General features: G+C 42.1%; 1 protein-coding gene across 1 annotated transcript; it reads right to left on the bottom strand.

Annotated features, from left to right (window-relative positions):
• Positions 1-6,639: 6,639 nt before the first annotated feature.
• LOC111962020 (eukaryotic initiation factor 4A-I) lies at positions 6,640-25,964 on the bottom strand. Its single transcript, XM_023984763.2, has 11 exons — positions 25,858-25,964; positions 24,471-24,528; positions 24,084-24,216; positions 23,471-23,610; positions 19,621-19,789; positions 19,340-19,449; positions 13,043-13,186; positions 11,963-12,100; positions 7,945-8,034; positions 7,450-7,529; positions 6,640-7,116 (listed from the first exon to the last, which is right to left on the bottom strand). The coding sequence occupies exons 1-11, from the start codon at positions 25,878-25,880 to the stop codon at positions 6,972-6,974; spliced, it is 1,230 nt and encodes a 409-aa protein (XP_023840531.1). The 5' UTR covers positions 25,881-25,964; the 3' UTR covers positions 6,640-6,971.
• Between the last annotated feature and the right edge of the window lie 292 nt (positions 25,965-26,256).

Below are 26,256 nucleotides of genomic sequence, written 5' to 3'. Positions count from 1 at the left end.
AATAACTCCCTATCCCACTGGTAGCTGGTGATTATAAAACTTCTTCACAAGCAAATCTGCTCCTAACTTCCCTCCCTCCAGCCCACTCATTTACATCACTATAGAAGGGGTGCGGTGAATTTGGAATGCACTTGAGTGAATATGAAAAGAGGAGGAATCGCTGAGGGAGGGAAGGAGGGGGGGTCCCTTCACCCCCCCGCCCCCCTCTCTTTCCAATAGCAAAGACAAACTTTAGTTTGTTACATGTATATATAGTTCATGTTTATTTCATATAAATAATACTTTTGTTTCAGGCTTCTTTCCATAACATTGGCCACCACAGAGACATGTTTTAGGCAAGGGAGGTAGGAAGGAAGGATGCGGTAGGAAGGAAGGATCACCCAAGTCTCTCTCCAATAAAAACTTTGAAACTATTTTAAATGTTCAGATTCATCATTTTTATTTACTGAAGACATAGAAACATTATGTTTGAGATTTTTCTGGGGCCTAATATTGACCGCCACACTAATGACACTTGTTGACAATAATCCCAAGTTTAGGCTTTAAAAATAAATGTCATATAAGAATGAAATCCGTAGTGTATTTGAATGACCTAATATATGACAATATACATTCCATTGCATTCTATTGTCGAGTGCCTGGTAGACCTATGTTTTCAGAGAGAAAGGATGTCAACAAAACAGGATCCATTTCCCAATGTAGCCCATGATCCATGCCCCCTCTATCCAGTAGCAGCTCCCTGCTGTTCTGAAATAAGGCTAGGTGGGATATTACTAGTAGCTACCCATTGACACCCTTTTCTAGTTTCTATTGGTCATCACTTTACACCTCCATTGTTGGTTAGGTGTTCACCCATAGCCATCCATCAGTAAATAGCTAATTCATTATGCTTTGCAGGATCATGCTAAGAGTCAGTGCTTGAGTTGGGCCAGTGCCCAAAGGTGTACCGGCGACTCTTATAGAATATAGGCAATGCAATGTGATGAGTACGGACACCTGAATAATAAGACTACTGGGCCGGCATCATAAATGAGTCCTAACTGGCACCTATTTCAGTTCACTTCAAACGGAATTGAGTGGTATAAGCAAGTAGGTTGATTACAATAGCTAAAAATAGACCACAATGTGCACAATAATCCCAGTCCCCCTCAGCTTCAGGGAAATGTGGTTGGTTGAGAGGTCAATCTGTTGATTTGGACTTGTCTAAAAGTCCACAATAATATACACATTATTTTCCTAGCCACCGTGCTTTTACATCTGCATTGCTTGCTGTTTGGGGTTTTAGGCTGGGTTTCTGTATAACACTTTGTGACATCAGCTGATGTAAAAAGGGCTTTATAAATCAATTTGATTGATTTTGGAATAGGAATAGTTCCAATCGCCACAGTAATACAGCCATTATGCAACTTATCTGGACTGATTCCAATGACCAAGACAATACAGCCATTATCCAATTCATTTGACTTTATTTGTACTTATGGAGTGAGTGTCCGTCTCCTATTGTGCCAGGGTCATTCTTATTGTGAGCATAACATAGGGGAAGTAGAGGAAACACATTTATGTCTCCTGGTGTTGTGATGGTGACAATCAATTCAGCATCAAAGTGGACAAATAAAAGACAGACAGGGAGGTTTGAAAGCCTCAAGCATTAAATACATAAGGAAAAAAAATGATTGGCAATGACAGATTTGAGGCAATGAGGCAAAGGAAAATGAAGTGACGAGGTTGAGGAGAAGAAAGAGGGAAGAAAGAGAGGGAGGCAAAAAAAACAGAGTTGCACAAAGAAAGGGTTGGTGATGGGGGGTTGGTGGCTAGGAGAGAAAGTCCTCAGAGACAAGCAGATTGAAAGCCGCTCTATTCATCGCTCTCTCCTCCGGCTCTTCTCATGTAAATAGCCCTGCGGTCTCCCAGCTATCCGTCACAGGGCAGAGGAACCCAGGCAGTGCCCTTTACGAGCCTCCCGCACACACAATTGCCCTGCCAACAATTGGGGTGCCAGTGGGGGGTGGGCGGTCACGGTTGGGAGGCCAATCCTGGTGAGAGAAATACTGGAGGATGGATACCGGAGGGGAGAGAAATTAGAGGAATGGCCACCAACACTGAGCCCAGAGAAGCATACATTGGTTTAGGTTGGCTGTGTTTAATAACATAAGGAAATGTAATGAAATTACAAGAGAAACAGTGTGAGAAATTCAAGAGGCTGTTTGATGTCATTCTCAAGTGTAAAAAAGTTGAGGGTGACGATTTGTTTCTGATTGAGAAAAGAAATAGGACGTCGAGATGCATTTATTTCCTAATAACGTATTCCTTTAAGACCTATTGACACACAGAGATCTTTAGAGGGGGCTATAGCCTAAAGAGTAGTTATTTCAGGACACAGGAAAAGTAGCTGCTGCATGTGCAACAGCTAATGGGGATCCTAATAAACTAAACATAAAGACAATATAAATTACTGAAATGTACTCCAATAGCATATCTGAAAAACATGATTACATGGGATTATTTTTCACTTTGATCCACTTCATGCCTCCACAGTAACTAGTAAAACAATATAGACATTGTACAAAAACTGGTTGGTTTATCAATATGACACTTGAGTTCAAGACTTTGAGTTATCTTCTATCTCTTGTGGGTGCATTTAAACCAAAAGTGATCTGTATTTCTTAAAATCTAAATGTCAGAAGTATAGGATTGCTGAGTCAAGCAGCAGCACTGGATGGAAGGCACCCAAGACTGGAAAGTATTTGGAATCCATCTGGTGGTAGATAATGGTATAACAACCCAGTCATTATGTAATATATTCGTTTTTCCTCTGACAGGAAATGTCAAGCTGTAACTTTCTACTCCTAAAATGGGACTGGTCAAGCATAACCCATTTGCCAAACCTCAACAATACATGTTCAATTTACACAAAAGTTGTACTCTGTACTATGCTCAACTCTAACTCCAATCAACTGCAGATATCCAAAGTTGTTTCTCCAAGAAGCAGTCAGACGGTATTAAATCAAAGACATCCAGACTTACATAGAGCAGCATCCAATGTATAAAAGCTTACATTGTTCATGTTAAAACATATTGATACAAAATTCAGCTAGTCTACAACGTCAATGTTTAATTATGTTTGAGCAGCAGACAACTGTTTGCATGATAAAGTTGCTCACAGTATACATACATTGGTAAAGTATTCAGAACCCTTGACTTTTTCCACATTTTGTTATGTTACAGGCTCATTCTAAAATAGATAACATTTAATTTATCTACAAACAATACCCCATCATGACAAAGCAAAAACAGGTTTTTAGAAATMATTGCAAATGTATTAAAAATAAAAAAACAGAAACACCTTATTTACATAAGTATTCAGACTCTTTGCTATGAGACTCAAAATTGAGCTCAGGTACATCCTGTTTCCAATGATCATCCTTGAGATGTTTCTACAACTTGGTGTCCAGCTGTGGTAAATTCAATTGATTGGACATGATTTGGAAAGGCACACACCTGAGTGCATGTCAGAGTAAAAACCAAGCCATGAGATTGAAGGAATTGTACGTAGAGTTCCGAGAGAGGATTGTGTCGAGGTACAGATCTGGGGAAGGGTACCAAATCATTTCTACCCGCATTGAAGGTCCCCCAAAACATAGTGGCCTCCATCATTCTTAAATGGAAGAAGTTTGGAACCACCAAGACTCTTCCGAGAGCTGGCTACCTGACCAAACTGAACAATCAGGGGTCACTGGCTTACTGGTGCTCTTCCATGCCATCCCTAGGAGGGGTGCATCACTTGAGTGGGTTGAGTCACTGACGTGGTCTTCCTGTTAGGGTTGGCGCCCCCCCTTGGGTTGTGCCGTGGCGGAGATCTTTGTGGGCTATACTCGGCCTTGTCTCGGGATGGTAAGTTGGTGGTTGAAGATATCCCTCTAGTGGTGTGGGGGCTGTGCTTTGGCAAAGTGGGTGGGGTTATATCCTGCCTGTTTGGCCCTGTCCGGGGGTATCATCGGATGGGGCCACAATGTCTCCTGACCCCTCCTGTCTCAGCCTCCAGTATTTATGCTGCAGTAGTTTGTGTCGGGGGGCTAGGGTCAGTCTGTTATATCTGGAGTATTTCTCCTGTCTTATCCGGTGTCCTGTGTGAATTTAAGTATGCTCTCTAATTCTCTCTTTCTCTCTCAGAGGACCTGAGCCCTAGGACCATGCCTCAGGACTACCTGGCATGACTCCTTGCTGTCCCCAGTCCACCTGGCCGTGCTGCTGCTCCAGTTACAACTGTTCTGCCTGCTGCTATGGAACCCTGACCTGTTCACCGGACGTGCTACCTATCCCAGACCTGCTGTTTTCAACTCTCTAGAGACAGCAGGAGCGGTAGAGATACTCGGAATGATCGGCTATGAAAAGCCAACTGACATTTACTCCTGAGGTGCTGACTTGTTGCACCCTCGACAACTACTGTGATTATTATTATTTGACCATGCTGGTCATTTGTGAACATTTGAACATCTTGGCTATGTTCTGTTATAATCTCCACCCGGCACAGCCAGAAGAGGACTGGCCACCCTTCATAGCCTGGTTCCTCTCTAGGTTTCTTCCTAGGTTTTGGCCTTTCTAGGGAGTTTTTCCTAGCCACCATGCTTCTACACATGCATTGCTTGCTGTTTGGGGTTTTGGGCTGGGTTTCTGTACAGCACTTTGAGATATCAGCTTATGTATTGAAGGGCTATATAAATACATTTGATTTGAACAATCGGGGGAGAAGGGCCTTGGTCAGGGAGGTGACCAAGAACCCGATGGTCACTCTGACAGAGCTCCAGACTTCCTCTTTGGAAATGTTAGATCCTTCCAGAAGGACAACCATCTCTGCAGCACTCCACCAATCAGAACTTTATGGTAGTGGCCAGACAGAAGCCACTCTTCAGTAAAAGGCATGACAGCCCACTTGGAGTTGGCCAAAAGGCACCTAAAGAACTCAATGATTTTCTGGTCTGATGAAACCAAGATTGAACTTTTTGGCCTGAATGCTAAGCATCACYTCTGGAGGAAACCTGGCACCATCCCTACGGTGAAGCATGGTGGTGCCAGCATCATGTTGTGGGAATGTTTTTCAGCAGCAGGGACTGGGAGACTAATCAGGAACGAGGGAAAGCTGAACGGAGCAAAGTACAAAGATCCTGTTCAGGACCTGACGGGGGCAAAGGTCGACCTTCCAACAGGACAACGACCCTAAGCACACAGCCAAGACAATGCATGAGCGGCTTCGGGACAAGCCTCAATGTGCTTGAGTGGCCCAGCCAGAGCCCGGACTTGAACCCAATCGTACATCTCTGGAGACCTGAAAATAGCTGTGCAGCGACACTCCCCATCCAACCTGACAGAGCTTGAGAGGATATGCAGAGAAGAACGAGAAACTCCCCAAATACAGGTGTGCCAGGCTTGTAGCATCGTACCCAAGACGACTCGAGGCTGTAATCGCTGCCAAAGGTGCTTCAACAAAGTACTGAGTAAAGGGTCTGAATACTTATGTTAGTGTTATTATTTTTGGTAATACATTTGCAGAAATTTCTGAACCTGTTTTGCTATAGTCATGGGATAGTATATAGATGGAGGGGAACAAATATTTAATCCATTTTAGAATAAGGCTGTAACGTAACAATGTGGAGAAGGGGTCTGAATTCTTTCCACAACGCACTGTATACATTTGTCTAGTCCTAGAGACAATCCAATAATTCATATGAAAACTAAATATATGGCCTAATACAAGACAAGCATGCAATCCTTTCATGGTCACACTATGAATGCATTGAAACCCCCTGCAGGACCACTGGGCTGTTCCAGAAAACAGGATCATTATATCGATCTGGTTCATTTATAAAGCTGAACTTGAATATGGGTTTTGGTTGTCAAGTAACCCATACCATGCACATTTTACACTTCTGTATTGCTCAAAAATATGAATTAATCTCAGGGTCATCTGACCAACTCAATGATCTTGCATTCTGGAACAGACAGACCCACATACCAACTGATGAGAAACACTGAGTACAATAGGAGAGAAATAACTGGCAAAACAAACGCAGGATTTTATTTGGTAACTTTATTGAAGTCACCCCCCTCCCCCAATTTGTAAAATGAAACCAAACTAATGAATAAAAAAGGGGTGGAAAATAAATAGTTTGTACTGGATTTTGATTTGCCTAGAGTGTTTGTCGAGTCCAAATATCTTTGCACCCAAAAAAAACTCCCAATACCCCCCTCTGTACACCGTCATGCTCTCCCCCAAAAATGTCAATGAACGTTTAGAACAAGGGGTCAATGCCGACCCGTGTGAAATGTCGACTACACACACTAGAAATATCTACCAACATGTTTGGAACACCACTCAGAGTATTCAAATAATTGCTGTACTTCCAAGGGGGCACATGGAACAAACCAAAAAATAAACAGATTAACAATGTCATCCCTTGTTTCTGTTTAAAAACACTCCTGCAGAAAAACTACTGCATATCAGCAATGGATAGTGACACAATAGAACTTCGATGCAAATAAAGAATGGAACTGAATGATGCAATCCCCATCCCCTCAAGAAGTCACCATTTCCTATTGAAACGGAGTCGCAAGGGTCCAAGTAGACCACAAGGAAATCAAGTCTGCTGCTAATACAAAACATAGCAAATCTCATCTGTTGGCCAAGTAAAATACAATTCTAGATTTTTATTAAGCAAGGCGATCCATAGAAAACCAAATGAGTGGGGCTGAGCTGAGGGACCGCAGAGGGCATGGAAGAGGAGGAAAACAGGAGTTCCCCTACCCCATTTAAGAGCGCAAAATTGGGATACATGGGAGGCTTGGTTAGGTGGGTGATAGGTAGGAAACGGGAGATGTTAGAGAATGAGGAATTGGGGGGGGGGGGGGATAGTGGGACGATGATGGTCCGTAGAGTGTGTTAAGGTACCACCAGCAGGCAGGGTGCCAGGGGAAGTCTAGATCAGGTCAGCCACATTCATTGGCATCTCTTCTACTGTGGTGTTGTAGAACGTCTCAATGTCCCGGAGTGTGCGCTTGTCCTCTTCAGTCACCATGTTGATGGCGACACCCTTCCTGCCGAAACGGCCTCCTCGCCCGATCCTGGCACACAACAATTAAAAGACCAGATTAATACGAACCCTGCCGATCGGAATTTAGAAACAAAACGGTAGAGAAATAAATACGATATGAATGAACAAACCAGGAGGAATGAGACCAGGACATTATTGAACAAGTCAGAAAAAGTAGGATACTGGTTTGTGGTTAGCTAGTTAAATTGCAAAGATGTATGAAATGGAGGATGTCAGAAAAGCAGGAATTTCTGGAAAATTCACACCCCAATATGAACCATGTTGATTGCCATAATCAAAACAGCAGTGACATAAGTTATTCCTATGGAGCTTTGTTTTTAATATAACTCAGGGTCCCTCCTACCTGTGAATGTAGTTCTCACGATTGGTTGGCAGGTCATAGTTGATAACCAGAGACACCTGCTGGACATCAATTCCTCGGGCCTGAAAGCAGCAACATGATCAGCACCCCTTGCAATGCCTGACCTCTAGCTGCCATTGCTTTATTACCCTGAACCCTGGTGCAGGCTAGCTTGGTTCCATGTGAATCAGTTGGTAAACGTGTAGCGCCAGCAACGCCAAAGGTTATGGGTTCGATTCCAGAGATAACATACAAAAAATGTGCCACTTGACTAAAACTTTGGTATTACTGAGAATAGGCCAATTCAATAGATCATAGAGGTCACTTACACATTTAATTTCACTGTAAAGGAAGTCACTTTGAATAAAAGGGTTTGCCAAGTTGATTAACATAATAAGAAAAATGATATTTTTTACATTCAACGAATGAAAAGATTCAGGTCACAGTGTGCTCTGCCCAGGTAGTAGGGTGCTCCTGCGTCTCCTGAACTCAACTCACCAGCAGATCTGTGGTGATGAGGACACGGCTGGAGCCAGAGCGGAACTCCCTCATGATCAGGTCCCTCTCCTTCTGGTCCATGTCACCGTGCTGGGAGGAAGGTGTCACACATTTTACATTTAGTACTCTTACGCAGACCCACTTAACGTCAAACAAGACAGTCAAGCCTGGATCTGTGAACACCACAAGCACTTCATTTCACATCATGGAAATCAAAAACCAAGCAATGCTGATCTAACCAGATGGACAGGATGTTTTCCACACAAATAGAGGCACTAAGAAGCAATGAGGGAACTTGAGAGGATTCTGCAGATAATGTAAATGAATGCTGACACCTCAATACAACGTATGACCTCTACAGGATCGGTGAAACCCCCCACGGGACAGTTGAGCTAACGTGTGCTAATGTGATTAGCATGAGGTTGTAAGTAACAAGAACATTTCCCAGGACATAGACATATCTGATATGGCCAGAAAGCTTAAATTCTTGTTAACCTAACTGCACTGTCCAATTTACGGTAGCCATTACAGTGAAAGAATAACATGCTATTGTTTGAGAGCACAGTTATGAACTTAAATGTATCAATAAACCAATTAGGAAAAAGGGAAAAAAAGCAAGCCTTAGCTTTCCTGACTGAGTATATTGGTTCCAGACTTTTATGAAAAGTTGCATATCGCGGGGGCTATTCGATGCTAATGCAGAACGCCACAGAATGTTTTTGTGCAGGTCAAGGGCAGTCAGGTCCGGGGTGAATCAAGGGCTATATCTGCTCTTAGTTGTACTTAAAAAAAAAAAAAAGTAAAAAAATTATGGGGCATGCTTATTTAAGATGGCGAGGAAAGCACTTTTAAAGAGCAACATGGGCATCCTCTACTGATGGGATGAGGTCAATATCCTTCCAGGATACCCGGGCCAGGTTGATTAGAAAGGCCTGCTCGCTGAAGTGTTTTAGGGAGCGTTTGACAGTGATGAGGGGTGGTCGTTTGACCGCAGACCCATAACACACGCAGGCAATGAGGCAGTGATAGCTGAGATCCTGGTTGAAAACAGCAGAGGTGTATTTATAGGGGAAGATGGTCAGGATGATATCTAAGAGGGTGCCCATGGTTACGGATTTAGGGTTGTACCTGGTAGATTCCTTGATAATTTGTGTGAGATTGAGGGCATCTATCTTAGATTGCAGGAGTGTTAAGCATGTCCCAGTTTAGATCACCCAACAGTACGAACTCTGAAGATAGATGGGGGGGGGTGATCAATTCACATATGGTGTCCAGGGCACACCTGGGGGCTGAGAGGGGGGGGTCTATAACAAGCGGCAACGGTGAGAGACTTGTTTCTGGAAAGGTGGATTTTTAAAAGTAGAAGCTCGAATTGTTTGGGCACAGACCTGGACAGTATGACAGAACTCTGCAGGCCATCTCTGCAGTAGATTGCAACGCCACAACCTTTGGCAGTTCTAGCTTGTCGGAAAATGTTGTAGTTAGGGATGGAATACAGTGTCATCTGTATGTGTGCAGCGCACGCATGTCTACGACTATAACTGTTAGCGATGCTAAGGATAAGACTTCTGGTTGACGGAAAAAGGCTTTCCCAAAAACCTTCATTAACTAGAACATTTTCAGTTTTGTCACAGAACACAATGCCACCGATGTCGCAAGTTGAGGGAGCATGCAACTGGCATGCTGACTGCCGGGATGTCGACCAGAGCTGTTGGCAGAGAATTTAATGTTCCATTTCTTTACCATAAGCCACCTCCAACATAGTTTGAGAGAATTTGGCCATACTTCCAGCAGGCCTCACAACCGCAGACCTTGTGTATGGCGTTGTGTGGGCGAGCGGTTTGCTGATGTCAATATTGTGAACAGAGTGCCCCACGGTGGTGGGGTTATCGTATGGGCAGGCATAAGCTACAGACAACAAATTGCATTTTATCGATTGGCAATTTGAATGCACAAAAATACCATGACATCCCGAGGCACATTTTTTTAAAGGTATCTGTAACCAACAGATGCGTAATCCATATATTAGGGCCTAATGAATATATTTCAATTGACTGATTCCCATATGAATTATAACTCAGTAAAATCTTTGAAATTGTTGCGTTTATATTTTTGTTAAGTATATAAAGGAGGCAAATTTTGGTCAATTTTGCCTGAAACTAAATGACCCTCATTAACCGGTCAACAAAGTTACATTTTTCCTAAACAGTAAAATGACGTGACCAACAGAAAACACCATCAGAGATCTGTATAATGACAAGATGCTTACGTTTCTTCCCCCAAAAATTGGGAGTCGTCCCAAGGCGGAAAGGCAGGCTTGGAAAGGCAAGCCCATAGAAATGCATTGGACAGATTTTGGCGAGCGTGAAACCTCTCGCTTTTTTTCTCTTCCTCTGATACTATACATGCACAAGGACCCATTTTTTTTTATTAAGAGCTTAATGGAAACATGCAACAATAGCATGCCTATCGTCTCACAGTCAGCCTATTATTGAACATGCAACTCCTGTAATGAAGCAGCTACTAAAACGTCATTTTCAAACATTTGCCCAAATGCAATTAGTTGAAAACGGTTCTAAACGGCACACCTAATGCGAGCAGTTCCATATGTGACCGAGATGAAAATCTGTTAGAAACTTAAAAGGTAATCTAGTAGCAACTACTATGATGGGTTTCTAGTATGACTATTATTGTGCCTTTGGTGTCTGGACAATTAAATCATGTTGATATGAAAACTAATAGAACCAGGGATGCAAACTGGTCAGGGCCCAAAAAGGTGACACTTTTTTTGCACTGAAACATGCAAAAAATATCCCTGCTAGGGGGGATAAAAAATAAATATGAAAATATCAGGCTTTAAAATCCTAATTTCTAGTGATTTAGGCTGGATCCCTTCTTGAAATGCAGGTTTTACCTAATTAAACAAAGAATATGATCTACATGATCAGTCTGTGTAAAATAAGTGGTTAATGTGAACCTAACAAAAAGATTTAAAGAAAATAATGTAAATGTTTCCAATGTTATTTGTTGCCTAGACTTTACTGCAAATGACTCCAGTCTTGAGAAAAAAACACACTAATATTGCAGTAAGCCATTACAGCCTTTATAATAGAACGCTTCTGACCACACACACACACACATCTAAATATTGCACTTGGGAYACAATACTCTTAAAGTACAAACAGAATGAAACAAACTTAGTTAGTGGCCACTATAGCAGACATCGATCAAGTGCACAAGGCTACCTGCGCAGAAATAACATTCACCGAGTAAAACATTAAATAATCCCCCCTCACTCAAGTGTTACTGTCAAGTTCAACACAACAAAAACAATATATTTGGGCTACACTGCACATTATTACATTGTACACTTTCTGCCTGTTGACATCTGTTCTACAATGTGCCAGCAAAGCATGATCAAATCTTTGCCTCCACGTTTCTATGGATGGAATTTTGCAAGGCTACTTTAAAAGCAAAATAAGATATCAATTTGAAGTAAAACATTCAGGTTTTAAACAATTATACTGCCTCAAGCTCCCAAAGTGGCAGAGGGGAACACTGAAGGTCAACAGTAGGCAGGCTATAGTCTACGCAGCCGAATGGAAGGCGCGCTTTACAAGTTGAGAAATAAAATTAGCTCCTTTTTAAATTGTGGCCACTAAAGTCAACGCGATTGTGTTTAGAATTGTTATTTGTTCCGCAATGACTGGGCTTACAAAAGCAGGTTTCCCTCCAGTAGCCTACAGGCTTTTTGAGGACCTACTCTCCCGACAGATGGTAGGTAGGCTATTCCGCTTCTCAAACTAGGCTCTGTATGCTGTGCGTGTGTGATAAATAAAATGCATGCCGACTAACAAAAATACAAGCGACAACTGAATTCCACAAAATTATGCAAATGACATACAGAACGATAAGCATGACTGGTCAACTGTATTTTCAGCAGATAACCAATTAGCATCTATCGGTAAGACAACACTGTGGGACATGGACAGCGAGCTGGAAGTGCAGGAGCTCTTACCAGGGCAGAGACTGTGAAGTCCCTGGCGTGCATCTTCTCAGTCAGCCAGTCCACCTTTCGGCGGGTGTTGATGAAGATCACAGCTTGGGTGATGGTCAGGGTCTCATACAGATCACACAAGGTGTCCAGCTTCCACTCCTAACAAAGGGGGTTGAATTGAGTCTGAAGACATGGGAAAACTGCAAGCCTAAGACCGGGTCAAGAACACCTATTTCAAGCTATCGTGCCAACCCAAATTACACTATCCATGCTAGGATATTTTGTTTTGATATGACTGTTTTCACATTTTCCTTATCCAGCACAGTTCCAAGCTAGTAACCTGGCTAATGCAGTAAATAGTCTCAGCGCAGTAGTGTGAAAGGGGTACACTACACAAAAAATTGATATTACAGTATTAGCAAATGTCCAAATTATGAAGAGCATGAGGTTGCTTTTAAGTTAAAGTTGTGGAGAGGGACAAAGAGGCCAGCCATAGTGGAGAGCAGTCGACTTCCTCTGCCAAAGAACATTGTTCCTCCAACAGCTTGGGAGACGCCATAAAGAGGCCAAGTGAGAGGTTTCACTCTAGTCTACATCTGTCCAAAATAAGGCCAATGTGTTTCTTGTCGCCCGCCTTCGGGACGACTCCCATTGTTAGGGCGGAGACATGAGCATCTCTTCATTATATACAGATCTGGAGACGCAGAGGGAACTTGGGACCCCAACAACATTTCCAAAGTGCTCAAGAGGATATAGCTAAACTCACCATTAGAGTCACTGTAGCAAGCTCTTTTCATACAAAATCAACCATCTTGATAATCAAATACTACAATTTTAAGAAAGGAAAGGCCATTTTTAAATGTCTCATTGATTATCATTCCATGTTAACAGGACAGTTACTGTGTTGTATTGACCAAATGGGGCTACTTCATGACTTGACTTATTCCTGTTAGTAGAGCAAAGAGCCTCACAAGATTGTAATAACGAGCATATAAAAAGAGCAATACATTCATTATACGTGTGTGTACACACACACACACACACACACACACACACACACACACACACACACAGTATAACATGCCTCCATTACAGCAATACCTCTTTCTCCACGTTGATGTAGAACTGGCGAATACCCTCCAGGGTGAGCTCTTCCTTCTTCACCAAGATACGGATGGGCTCACGCATGAACTTCTTGGTGACCTCCAGCACATCCTGAGGCATAGTGGCAGACAGGAGCACCACCTGGAAAACAGGGGTGAGAAAGGTATTAGCTCTATAGCGCAATCACTTGACAAAGGAATACATGGGTCATTGAAGATTACTATGGGGTGCTCAGCTGTTCATCTCCCTCTTGCTAACTCTTTCTCTAGGAGCACTACCAGGGAGGAGGGTTGGGACAAGTACTAGCTAAGATTGAGAAAAGCACAGTACATTCTACTTGATTTTTWAAAATTCTATATTCCCATAGATGATGCTTAATTGACCCTTTGCTATGCCCCGCCCCAGAATGTGGGGAACCAATCGCAACGCTCCAATGGACAGCAACTGCCGTCGAGCCTGACACTTGGAACAAGATCACGTTTAAGTCGCATAAGCCAGCGTCAAAAATAGTTCTTCAAAAAATGTATTGTTTAAATGGCTAAATAATTGAACAGTGCAGCAGAAGTACTTGCTACTGTGATTCCTGAAATGCAGAGCATGTTGGGCAGGTGGGAGCGCTGGGCCAGTAACCCGAAAGGTTGTTGGATCAAATCCCTGAGCTGGTAAAAATCTGTCGTTCTGCCCCAGAGCAAGGCAGTTAACCCATTGTTCCCCGGGCACCGATGACGTGGATGTCCATTAAGGCAGCCCCCCGGCACCTCTCTGATTCAGAGAGGGTTGAATGCGGAAGACATTTCAGTTGAATACATTCAGTTGTACAACTGACTAGGTATCCTCCTTTCCCCTTTTCTAATCCAAAATTAAAAACTTCTGTTACAATATTTGCTAGCTCAGCTGTCTAGACTCAGTCTCATTAAACACCAAACCTTGCTAACGCTAGCTAGGCACGTAATACAACTTCTTCTCGAAATGTGTTAGCTAGCTAAGTTAGCAATGTTATGAAAACAACTCCCATCTGCTGTACACATCAGGATACGATGAGAGCACTAGTGAATTCAGAATATTTCAGTGACTAGCTACACTACAAAGCAATTGCAATGACAATTCACAACATACCCAAGAGTTTCCTGATTAGCAAGGGGTAGTCTGTAGGGATGTGCATCTTTCCCTTTCAAGACGATTCGATACGCATCTATACTGAACAAAAAAATAAAACGCAACATGTAAAGTGTTAGTCCCATGTTTTAAGCTGAAATAAAATATCCCAGAAATGCTTCATACGCACAAAAATCATTTCTCTCAAATTTTGTGCACAAATTTAAAAAAACAGTATGATCATTACATAGGCGCACCTTGTGCTGGGGACAATAAAACACCACTCTAAAATGTGCAGTTTTGTCACACAAGACAATGACACAGATGTCTCAAGTTGAGGGAGCCTGCAACTGGCATGCCAACTGCAGGAATGTCCACCAAAGCGGTTGCCAGAGAATTTAAATGTTAATTTCTTTACAATAAACCGCCTTCGTCGTTTTAGAGAATTTGGCAGTACGTCCAACCAGCCTCACGTGTAACCACGCCAGCCCAGGACTTACACATCCTGCTTCTACACCGGTGGGATCGTCTGAGGGGAGTGCTGAGGAGTATGTCTCTCTGTAATAAAGCCCTTTGGTGAAAAAAAAAAAAAAAAACGTTCTGATTGGCTGGGCCCCGCTCCCCATTGGGTGGGCCTGCAGCGCACCTGCCTAGTCATGTGAAATCCAGAGATTAGAGCCTAATGAATTCATTTAAATGGTCTGATTTCCTTACATGAACTGTAATTCAGCAAAATTGTTGAATGTTGCATTTATATTTGTATTCAGTGTAGATGCATGGGATCCAATACGTTTGTATTTTGAAACTACTCCGTTTCATTAGAGCAGGGATCTGGCGGCCCCGGATCAATCTCTATTATTTTTTTACTCAGTCAGGGTCTGAACTTACTGTTGAGCGTTAGAAGAGTAGAATACACAATGTGAAATGTAGTTTTTAAAATTAATCTAATGGGCAGTTATCTAAAATTGTAGTAAACATTGTTGAATTACCAACCAGTGGGCACCTGTCGATTTTGATAGTCACTCAGATACCATATAAAAAAAGCTAATATTTTCTCTGCACCCAATAGGTCTACAGACCTGCATGCCATTGCTGCCTCATGAGTTCAGATTGTGGCCCCCACCCCCATCAAAGTTGCCCATCCCTGGATTAGAGGAATGAATTGATGCACTAACATTTGCTGTAGGGCTGACCCCATTTAGACGACTGGTCAGTCAATAGGCTGTTGGTCGACCGAGATGTCTTTAGTCGCCTGTCTGAGTGGACTGATCCATTGTGGAGGCCTTGTGGATGGCACAGTCCATCATTAAGACACGTGCTACTGAAATTGTATATGGTTATATTACATAAGAACAATGGTGCAACACCAATAAAAATACTATTTTATAAAAGGCGCTTTCTCCCGCGTTGGACAGCGGTCGCTGTCCGTGGTTCTGAAACACCAGTGAACTGTTGAATTTGCGCCTTTTCCTAGACCATGTTGCTATGTGCATAACAGCAAAAGTTAATCAGCATATTGGTGTGGAGAACGATGCAGTGGAGGCAGCAGCAGAGTTAGGAGACGAGAAAATAGCTTGCCTTAATTGTCCAAGAAAAGTGAGGAGAGAGGAAACCAATTTAATTAGGTCAATAATCAATAGCCTAACTTCTAAAATGTGCCTGGCTTTATAAATCATCCATATATATCTACAGAAATAAGACAGATCCTTATTCTGTTGCCTGTTTGTTTAATAGCCTGATTTTGTGAGCATCTAGCCTCACGCAACCACACGATCTCAAGAGGGCTCCCGAGTGGCACAGTGGTCTAAGGCACTGCATCTCAAGGCTAGAGGTGTCACTATAGACCCTGGTTCGATCCCAGGCTGTACTACAATTGGCCGTGATCTCAGAGCGGCGCACAATTTGCTCAGTGTCYTGAGGGTTTGGCCGGGGTAGCACGTCACTGTAAAATAGAACAGCCAATYTGGTATTAGAATGGATTTAGTGTCGTTTACACGGTTCCAAATTGTCAGAAACAGCTGTTGATATCCTTTTGAATGATGTCTGTGAGTATAACAGAACTCATATGGCAGGCAAAAACCTGAGAAAAAAATCCAACCAGGAAGTGGGAAATCTGAGGTTTGCCTATCCAATATACAGTGTCTATGGGGTCATATTGCACTTCCTAAGGCTTTCACTAGATGTCAACAGTCTTTAGAACCTTGTTTGATGCTTCTACTGTGAYGATGAGAGCTGATTGAGTCAGGGGTCTGGCAGAGTGCCACGAGCTCACTCAGGCGCGCCCCCGTGAGAYGTAGCTGCGTTCCATTGCATTTCTAAAGACAAAGGAATTCTCCGGTTGAAACATTATTGAAGATTTATGTTAAAAACATCCTAAAGATTGATTCTTTCCATCGTTTGACATGTTTCTACGAACGTTAATGGAACTTTTTTACTTTTCGTCTGGCCTGCGTGTCATGAATTTGGATTTTTGAACTAAACACGTGAACAAAAAGGAGGTGTTTGGACATAAATGATGGACTTTATCGAACAAAATACAAACATTTATTGAGGAACTGGGATTCCTGGGAGTGCATTCTGATGAAGATCAAAGGTAAGTGAATATTTATATTTATAATGCTATTTCTGACTTCTGTTGACTCCACAACATGGCGGGTACCTGTATGGCTCGTTTTACTTTCCGTAAAGTTTTTTTGAAATCTGACACAGCGGTTGCATTAAGGAGAAGTTTATCTAAAGTTCCATGTGAAACACTTGTATCTTTTATCTATGTTTATTATGAGTATTTCTGTAAATTGATGTGGCTCTGCAAAATCACCYGATGTTTTGGAGGCAAAACATTACTGAACATAACGTGCCAATGTAATTTTTTTGGGGGGGGATATAAATATGAACTTTATCGAACAAAACATACATGTATTGTGTAACATGAAGTCCTATGAGTGTCATCTGATGAAGATCATCAAAGGTTAGTGATTAACTTTATCTCTATTTCTGCTTTTTGTGACTCCTCTCTTTGGCTGGAAAAATGGCTGTGTTTCTGTGACTAGGTACTGACCTAACAYTCAGATGGTGTGCTTTCGTCGTAAAGCCTTTTTGAAATCGGACACCGTGGTGGGATTAACAACAAGTTTATCTTTAAAATGGTGTAAAATACTTGTATGTTTGAGGAATATTAATTATGAGATTTCTGTTTGAATTTGGCGCCCTGCACTTTCACTGTTGTCATCCGTTAACAGGATCTCAGCCGTAAGAAGTTAAACATGCCACTGGCTTTGAGTAAAGCCAGTGTGTATATATGCYGATGACTCAACACTACACGCATCAGCTACTACAGTGAGCAAAATCACTGCAACACTCAAAGAGCTGCAGTTAGTTTGAGTGGGTGGCAAGGAATACGTTTGTCCTAAATATTCCAAAAACTAAAATCTTTGTATTAGGGAGAAATCATTCACTAAACCTCAACTAAATCTTGTRATAAATAATGTGGAAACTGAGCAAGTTGCYGTGACTAAACTGCTAGAGTAGACCTGGATTGTAAACTCATTGTCAAAACATGTTGATACAACAGTAGCTAAGATGGGGAGAAGTCTGTCGATAATAAGAAGCTCCTCTGCCTTTTTAACACTATCAACAAGGCAGGTCCTAKAGGCCCTAGTTGTCACACCTGGCCTACTTTTCAGTCGTGTGGTCAGGTGCCACAAAAAGGGACCGCTGATAATTACAATTGGCTCAAAACAGGGCAGCACAGCTGGCCCTAAAATGTACATGGAGAGATAACAATAATATGCATGTAAATCTCATGGCTCAAAGCTGAAGAGACCGACTTACACACGACTTGTTTTGTAAGAAGTGTTGACATGCTGAATGCACCGAGGTGTCCGTTTAAACTAGTAGGACACAGCTGACACCCATACATACCCCACAAGACATACCAGAGGCCTCATACGGTTTCAGCCACTATTCTTGTTTTAGACATGCTACTCATTTAAAACTGTCTGAAACGGGCATGGACAAGGAGTCTTGCAAATGGTTGAAGAGCCATCTGACCGACAGGACTATGCTTTCTGATGCTGTCAAGTCTAGTTTCCTCGATATTACGAAAGGTGTGCTGCAGGGGTTGGTATTGAGACCTGTTCTCTTTACTGTTTATATAAATAATATTGGTCTATGTATTAAATCCTGTAATACTCATCTGTATGCAATACATTTTTGTATGCTATTGCAACCAAGCTATGTTAGAGCTGCAATCTGATTTTGTTGCATTACAGAAAGCACTTGATTTAAAACTTGTACTTAATGCAGGCAAAACTAAATACATGTTCTCTAATTCACAGAAATTTCTCAGACGGGCTACAGTCTTTCATTGGATAGCTCTCATTGAAAGGGTTCCTGCCTATAAATATCTGTCTCTTTGGATTGATAAAGATCTAACGTTTAACAAAATATACTGATGACCTAGTTAAAAAGCTAAGATTTGAAGTTTTTTTTATTTTATTTTTTTAAATAGATCTTGGTTCTCCATTAACAGCAGGTAGCAGATTGTGCAGTCAACTTTCCTGACAGTTCTTGACTATGGTGACACCATTTACAAGAATGCAGCAACTACTCTCAAACCAATGGATGCAGTCTACCATAGCGCCCTTCGCTTTATTACAGGTGACAGTTTTAATATTCATCACTGCATCCTTTATCAGAAGGTCAGCTGGACCTCACTAAAGTTCTGTAGATCACTTCATTACTCCCTTCTTGTTTGCAAAGCTCTGCTCCACAAGCTTCCAACATAACTTACTTCACMGTTGAAATACAAAAATATGAGCTACCACACTCATTCACAGGGTTGGTTAACTCTTGAGTTCCCACTTGTCTCCAAAAAGTTAGGTAAATCCGTCTTTAGTTTTAACGCGCCACAGTTATGGAATACCTTACAAAACAAATTACACCTGGATTCCCTGGTGCCGATGGGGTAGTTTAAAACTGTTTAATGAAGTGTGCAATTGTTTCAATTGACCATTATAACTTGTAATAACCTGATGTAATGTATTTATAGCTGTCTTGTAGTTGATCTTTGTTGCAAATGAGACATAACACTGGTCTCAATTGGGCTACATTGAATAAATAAAAGTAAATAAAAATTGCAGAGGCTTCAGGTAGAGTATAACTTCCTAATGTACTGTTAGACACAATCTGTCTTCATACCTGTGTGCTAGTGCCAAGCTTCTGGAAAATCTCGTAGATCTGGTCCTTGAAACCCCGGCTCAACATCTCATCAGCCTCGTCCAGGACAAACATCTTGATGTACTTAGCAGCTGAGGGGGAAGATGAGCACTTGGTTTAGACAAAACTTGGAACACAAAAAATGTATTGTCAATAATCTGCAGTAAACAAAAACATACAGCTGTAAACAATGTTGAGAAAAGTTGAACAGTTGTTATCTGAACAAATCTGGCAACAAAAAGAAACACACGGACATCACTCACAGAGGAACTTGCGGTTCAACATGTCGAACACGCGGCCTGGTGTTCCAACCACTATGTTGGGAGCCTCAGCCTGGAGCTTTGTCACCTCGTTGCGGACGTTGGTTCCGCCGATACAGGCATGGCACGAGGCTCCCATGTAGTCGCCGAGGGCCAGGATCACTTTCTGGATCTGTTGAAGAGGGGGATGTCAATCAAACTCAAAGCCAGCAGTTGTCACAAAGTACTTTTACAGGAACACAGCCTAGGCTAGGGAGCAAGCAGAAGCACAGTGGCCAGGGAAAGTTTCCTTTGGCACGTATTTGTTTACATGTCCATAGTCTCTTAGTAGGTAGGGCAAACCCATTTTGGCGATTTTTGGTATATCATTCAAATCAATCACAGCATGCGTTTGGACTCATTCAGCAGTTAGCACCTGATTAAGAACAATACAAAATGTTGAAAGTTCAATTTATATTTATAAAACTAACGTTGAAAATGATGCTGTCGCTGCTTCCTGATAAAACATTTCGATAAAATAGCCCAATGTCAAATCACAGCGTGAAAGTGTCCAAATCAATAACAAATATGCAGAAACAGTTTGTGATATTTGTATTTATTATGGATCCCCTGAATGAGTCCAAAAACATGCTGTGGTTGATTTTGATGATACCAAAAATCACCAAATTGGGTTTGCCCTGCCTACTATGCCATGGACATGTAAACTTAGTCAAATATGTGCCAAAGGAAGCATTCCTTGGCCACGGAGCTTACGCTTGCTCCCTAGTTTAGGCTGTGTTACTGTAACAGCACTTTGTGACAACCGCAAAATTACAGGGATCCATAATAAACACGAGTATATCACAAACTGTTTCCGCATATTAAGGCAGGTATGTATTGTAKTGTTTAAAATAAATATATTTCACAACACACTAAGTGTGTGCCCTCGGGCCACTACTCTACCACCACACAAAATCCATATGTACATGTGTTTAGAGCATATGTTGTCATGCGTGTGCATCTTTAGTCTAAACTGTTCAATAAGGTGTGAAAAACGAAATGTACTCTACACATACATGTGCAACAGTAGTGATATTACTTGCATTTCTCTCTTCTTCTGGCGAGCACTTTATAAAACTGCACACACGAACACTTCTTTTGACAAGTGGCAATAAATAACTAATCGATGAGGGAGGGATGGATATGCGCTGTGGAAACTACCACAAAAACTGGGGATATTTTCACATCCAGGTTGGAGGACAATCAGCAGAACACAGCCGGCTACATTTTGAGACGGGGGTCACCGAAACAGAAAAGCGACACTCAATCACTCAAATCGATTATCATGTTGAAATCAATTGTGCGAGAGGGGGGAGATGAGGTTACACATTCTGTTAAAACGAACAGCTCAAAAACCTGAAGAATCTGGCAATAATGTTTCCGTCACTGGTTAGAGAACAATCGGTAGAAGACTGCTAGCTACATTTTGAAGTGTTGCATTTTGATTCAAGTGGGTCGCCAATGCAGTAAGTAACGCAACACTTTTTTTGTTAATCACTTTCATCGATATCACGCTGAAATCAATAGAACTGGGGCAAACATTTGGCGTGTGGAGCAATTTAAACTAATACCATTCAACGGTCACACGGAAACCTGGAATAATAACCTATAAAATGGTTGGTTAGATGACAACTTGTAGAAGGCTTAAAATCTGTGTTTTGGAACGTTGGATGTTTATTTCGGGAGGTTGCCATCATGGAAAAGTGAACAAACCACTTTTTCTGGTAGCTTCGACTAATCATGACGCGGCAGAGGATATCAACAGTGACAACTGTTGGCTGCCATTTAAAGCCAGGTGTACGCTACATGACTCTCAAAACCCTAACACCGCTGAGCCTCTCACATTAAAAACTACCGTCTTTCCTGTAGTGTTTAGCCAACGTAGTGGTGCACACTAAACAACGTGGCACAGGTGGGGGGTCACACACTACAAGATTCTTCACTTGGTTTTGAGAATACTCGACACCACGCCGTCTCACGAAAACAATAATGGGATTAGATTTAACATAGCTACAACGAGCTGTGGCTCAAAGCAGCCTCAAACGTTTTCAGTCACATTCACGCGTCCCATAGAGTTGAAATATCTAGCCAAAATTGCTTGTGAATTTCAGAGCTGTAACAATGACAATTTGGCTTTGGCTAAAGACAACTACAAATGCATACTAGTAGTAGTCATTGCACCTGCTCGAGAATACACATTCTGGGTGACGCAAAACAACATCAACTCCCTGGCGAGCTCTCATTGGCTATTGCTGATGACCATTCTCAAAACGTGTCCTTGCACATCTCACACTAAAAGAGCATTGCAAATTGTGACGATAAAAATCAAACATGTTTGAAAATATCGGGATGTCTGGGACTGCTCAAAGACTAGATTGGTAGCCCTCAGATTGTGTCTGACCTGTTCACATTAAAAACGAGCATCGGTGACAGCTGCACCCCCCAAGTAGGCAACGACATGGGGATTTTGTTTCTCCGATCTCAAAAACTTCTGGGACAGCTAAATCGTGGCCAAAATCGTGTAATGTACCCCCGGCTTAAGTGATAATTTGGCTGTCAAATCCGTGTACTGGTGTGTGGCCAGTGACCTTTATAGAGGGAATGTCCCTAATTGTTTGTGTCTTATGAGAGTTTGAAAATGAACTCAGTTCCAAGTCCTGCGCACCCCATTGGTTTTGTACAGTTGATTATGCGAAGTTAATGATCTGTATTAAGCAATTGATCTTATGTCACCAATTGATGTGATGACTTAAGTTTTATACTATCACCACCAATCTGAGCAAAAAAAAGGATGTGGATTTCCACTACATTTTATGGAGTGAAAATGCAAGCTTGTAAGGCAGTAAAATCTGTCCACATTAGGGAGATTAGCGCAATATAAAATAATTCAAATGTCAATTTAAGATGTTTTGTTGCCCGCTCTATTGATCACAAATTGAACCATTCAGAGAGTTTAAAAGGACACGTCAAGATTTTTCAGAGTAAGATGAACTCATGGATACCATTTCTATGTCTCTGCATGTAGTTAGAAGGAAGATGCTAACTAGCGCAATGTCTGGAAGTCTATGCTACCTACTAGCTTGATAGTACTAGTAGATAGCGCAATGACTTGAAGTCTATGGTAACACTAGCTGGCATTGGCTCACTAAACTACCTCTAATATTCTTCATACTGGATGCAGAAACATAAAAATGGAATCCACGAGTTCATCAGACTCTGGGGAAGCTGATAAAGCGCTTCACTGCCAAAATCCCAAAGAATCCCTTTGAAAATGCTCTCTAACAATTTAACCAGGCGCTCTAGAGCCTCCGTAGTGTCAGTGCATTAGCCTGAACATTTGACTTCCCTAATCTAAGTCACATTTTAAGTACTTCCATGTTCAAGATAATTTTAGCATACATGTTCATTAGTTTGTTAGTCGTCATCGGACAAGCAACAATACTTTTGTAACTCATGAGTTTGTGCCCTTTACATGAACCAGCCTGTTGCTCGCTGCACAGGCTGTTGGGAAGAATCTCTCTCTCTCATCCTGACAGATACAAGACTCAAACACACCGCCTTGCCCAGTGACAGGGGTGGCACATCACAGCATCAGGCTACAGGGTTTGATTCACACTATAGAGCAGAGTCAAGCTGTACTGTGCTGGCTATTCAGCCAGCATAGGCTGCTAGAACACTGCTGAAAGGCCCACGTGATATTAAAATATTAGATCCAGCATGGTACGTTTGAGTTGGCCCGACAGTGTGTAAAGGGTACAGAAGTTGCATTTAAATGTGGACTATTTTTAGGGCAATTTAAGTGTGTGTAACCTGCCTGCTGAGCCAGCTCTCGGGTGGGTGCGAGGACCAGGGCCTGGGTGCCCTTCAGCTCGATATCAATCTGCTGGAGGATGGAGATGGCGAACGTGGCAGTCTTCCCTGTGCCGGACTGGGCCTGTGCAATGACATCATAACCTGGTGGGGAAGGAAGGCTGGTATTCATTAGTGGACACCATAACAAAACACTAACAGAAAAAAGTCTAATGTTTCTTATTGGACAAATTCAGACCGGTCCCGCCCAGTTGGTTCCTAGTGAATATGACCATGGATAAGTTTTATAGGCATTTGGTTCACTGTTTAGACTCATGATTGAGAAAGTCTCCAAACCTGACACGTAGGATGCGATGGAATAAATAAAAGCCAGTGTACTATGATCAAGGAAACCTAATGTTCCACATAGGAATGAAGAGGATTAATTAAGTATAGAAGCAACTTCCGTCAGCGACAACTTAGGCTAGATATTGACAGAAAAAGACAACAAAAATCAACACTATTGGTATTGAAGTTATACCCATCTTGATAAGTTGATGGAAACGAACATACATGCAGAGGTCTCCTACACACAATATCCTGTGTGTGGGAGTTGATTTTAGGAAACTTGAACTTACCCTTGATACAAGGGAGGATGGCCCTCTGCTGAATGGCAGATGGTTTCTCAAAACCATAGGCATAGATTCCTCTCAGGAGAGTCTCACGCAGGGCCATCTCATCGAAGCTGTCCACAATCTCATTCCAGTTACTCTGTGGAGAGAAAAATACCAGACCACGGTTAGTGTATATAGTACCCAGATACTGTACTCCTTACAGACTCCCAGTACTGTTTTACTGCCAGAGGAGATGGAAAACCAAGCATGACCCTGATTGTGGGCGTGAGATGTATGTATCGTCGCCTCCACCCCATTGGACTACATGCCGTTCAAATATTCAACAATTTAACTGGTCCCTTCACCCAACTTTTGACAAACTTGCCTGACAAACAAAACATTTAACTTTACCTCAATGATGCCATCTGGCTCCATGCCCTCAGGGCCATTGTCTCTGTTGGAGAGGTCTCTGGAGGGAAACGTCCACATGTCAATACATTTGTTTCATAACACATTAGCAAATTCTAATGACATCATGAACAAAAACATTTCTAACCAGAAATGTATCATTGGTCTAATGCCAGAMAATGATTGTAATGGGCATGACATGAAGTGCCATTGACTGCATCGAAGCCCCCCATGTATAATAAACTCGCATAAGATATTGGTGCTGGCGACCAACGATGCAGAAGTTGGGGCACACACACAACCAAATTTGTGACGCTACTCAATTTAAAAWATATATATATTTCATTAAGTCTTCTCAAAGCAGACGACTCGAACACGCCCATGCAGTTTACTTGCACTCAGGGAGATTTTGAATAGAATAATGGTCATGGTGGATACATTGGTGGTGCTTCTCTGGCTGGTTAGGCCCGAGTGCTCATGGTGGATAACAAATTGGTGGGGGTTCGCTAGCTAGCTAGGCCCGAGGGGAAATGTAAATGATATAACTACTAACTTTGGCTAGCTAAGAAACAAAACGACACATTCAACAGGGATAGTTAACCATACTAATTGGAAGTAACAGTCACTCAACCGGATAGCCCATCCGATAGAAAATCCTTKAATTTTGTAATAAAGAAAAAAATACATATAACGCACCGCCACCAGGCCTAGCAACCCTTTACCCGAAAAGCATGTGCTCGTAGCGCACAAGGTTAGCTGAAAGGGTTGCTCCACCAAAAGAACAAGCGACCCAGCAAGCTCGTACGCATAATATTTCGGATAAGAACTGTAGCTAGCGAGACACTAGCTACCTGGAGTTGGTGTTAATAGTTCACGTCTGTTAGTTAACGTAACTAAACGTGACCAAAGACACTGCTGGGCAGGAACTAATTTGTGCACCATGGCGGGGCTCGCTGGAGATACAGGCCACCATTTTCCCGCAACCTCTGTCTGGTGTTCGCCTGCCAAATTAGAACTAGTTAGCCATCTTAACCGATGTTAGCAGTTCGCCTTCACCGAGCATGACTCAATTAACGTTCGTGGGCTGGCCAGCAAATCAGTGTTTACAATAATACAGGGCACAATATGAGCCAACTACCTAACTAACATGGTATAACGTGAAAATGTACTACGGTCTTGCAGTTAGACCTGGCCAGCTAGCTAGTGGCTCCAACACGGCTACCACTAGCCAGTTTACAGTTGCTAACGTTAGTTAGCACTAAAGCGACAGCACAAGGAAACCATTCATGTTTCATTTTATAAAGGAATTGCGGGGCTGACCGCGTTATTTCATCTAGCCATGTGTAACTGGTTATAATAAAACAATGGAACAATTTGCAGGATTCTTTACCTCTCTTCATAATCTGCCGACATTATCACAAAGGGCGAATACGCCGCGAAAATGTTTTATATACCACAACGTGGTTTGGAAAGCTCAAGTTTTGATTGCTGAAGGGGACTATCATTCAATATTGGCAACACCCAGAGTCATATGTTTAAACCCATTGTGACATATTATTGGCTATCTAAGAAGTCACTAAACGTATGGTCTCCGCCTTTATTTGACCATAATAGGAGCGAAAAGGAGGACTCGACATTTGGTTCCTCCCCAGCAACAACACCATTGGAAGCAGAGACCCTAATAAATGACTAATTCTATGATTAGAACCAACATAACAAACACTGCTTTCATTTCATTTGTTGATTATGAGGCATAATACAATACACTATTTGAACTCCACTAGCCATT

This window comes from Salvelinus sp. IW2-2015, linkage group LG4q.1:29 (assembly GCF_002910315.2).
Source record: "Salvelinus sp. IW2-2015 linkage group LG4q.1:29, ASM291031v2, whole genome shotgun sequence".
In the NCBI taxonomy this organism is placed as follows: Eukaryota; Metazoa; Chordata; class Actinopteri; order Salmoniformes; family Salmonidae; genus Salvelinus; species Salvelinus sp. IW2-2015.
The sequence above is the reverse complement of the archived record's forward strand: the minus strand, read 5'-3'. Positions and strand labels throughout refer to the sequence as shown.

Excerpts from the sequence above, each read along its gene's own strand:
- LOC111962020 (XM_023984763.2), bottom strand. The coding sequence starts at position 25,880 with ATGTCGGCAGATTATGAAGAGAG. Across the intron at positions 24,529-25,857 it reads TCGGCAGATTATGAAGAGAG|AGACCTCTCCAACAGAGACA; the intron begins GTAAAGAATCCT and ends GTTTCCCTCCAG. Across the intron at positions 7,117-7,449 it reads CGTGAGAACTACATTCACAG|GATCGGGCGAGGAGGCCGTT; the intron begins GTAGGAGGGACC and ends GTTGTGTGCCAG.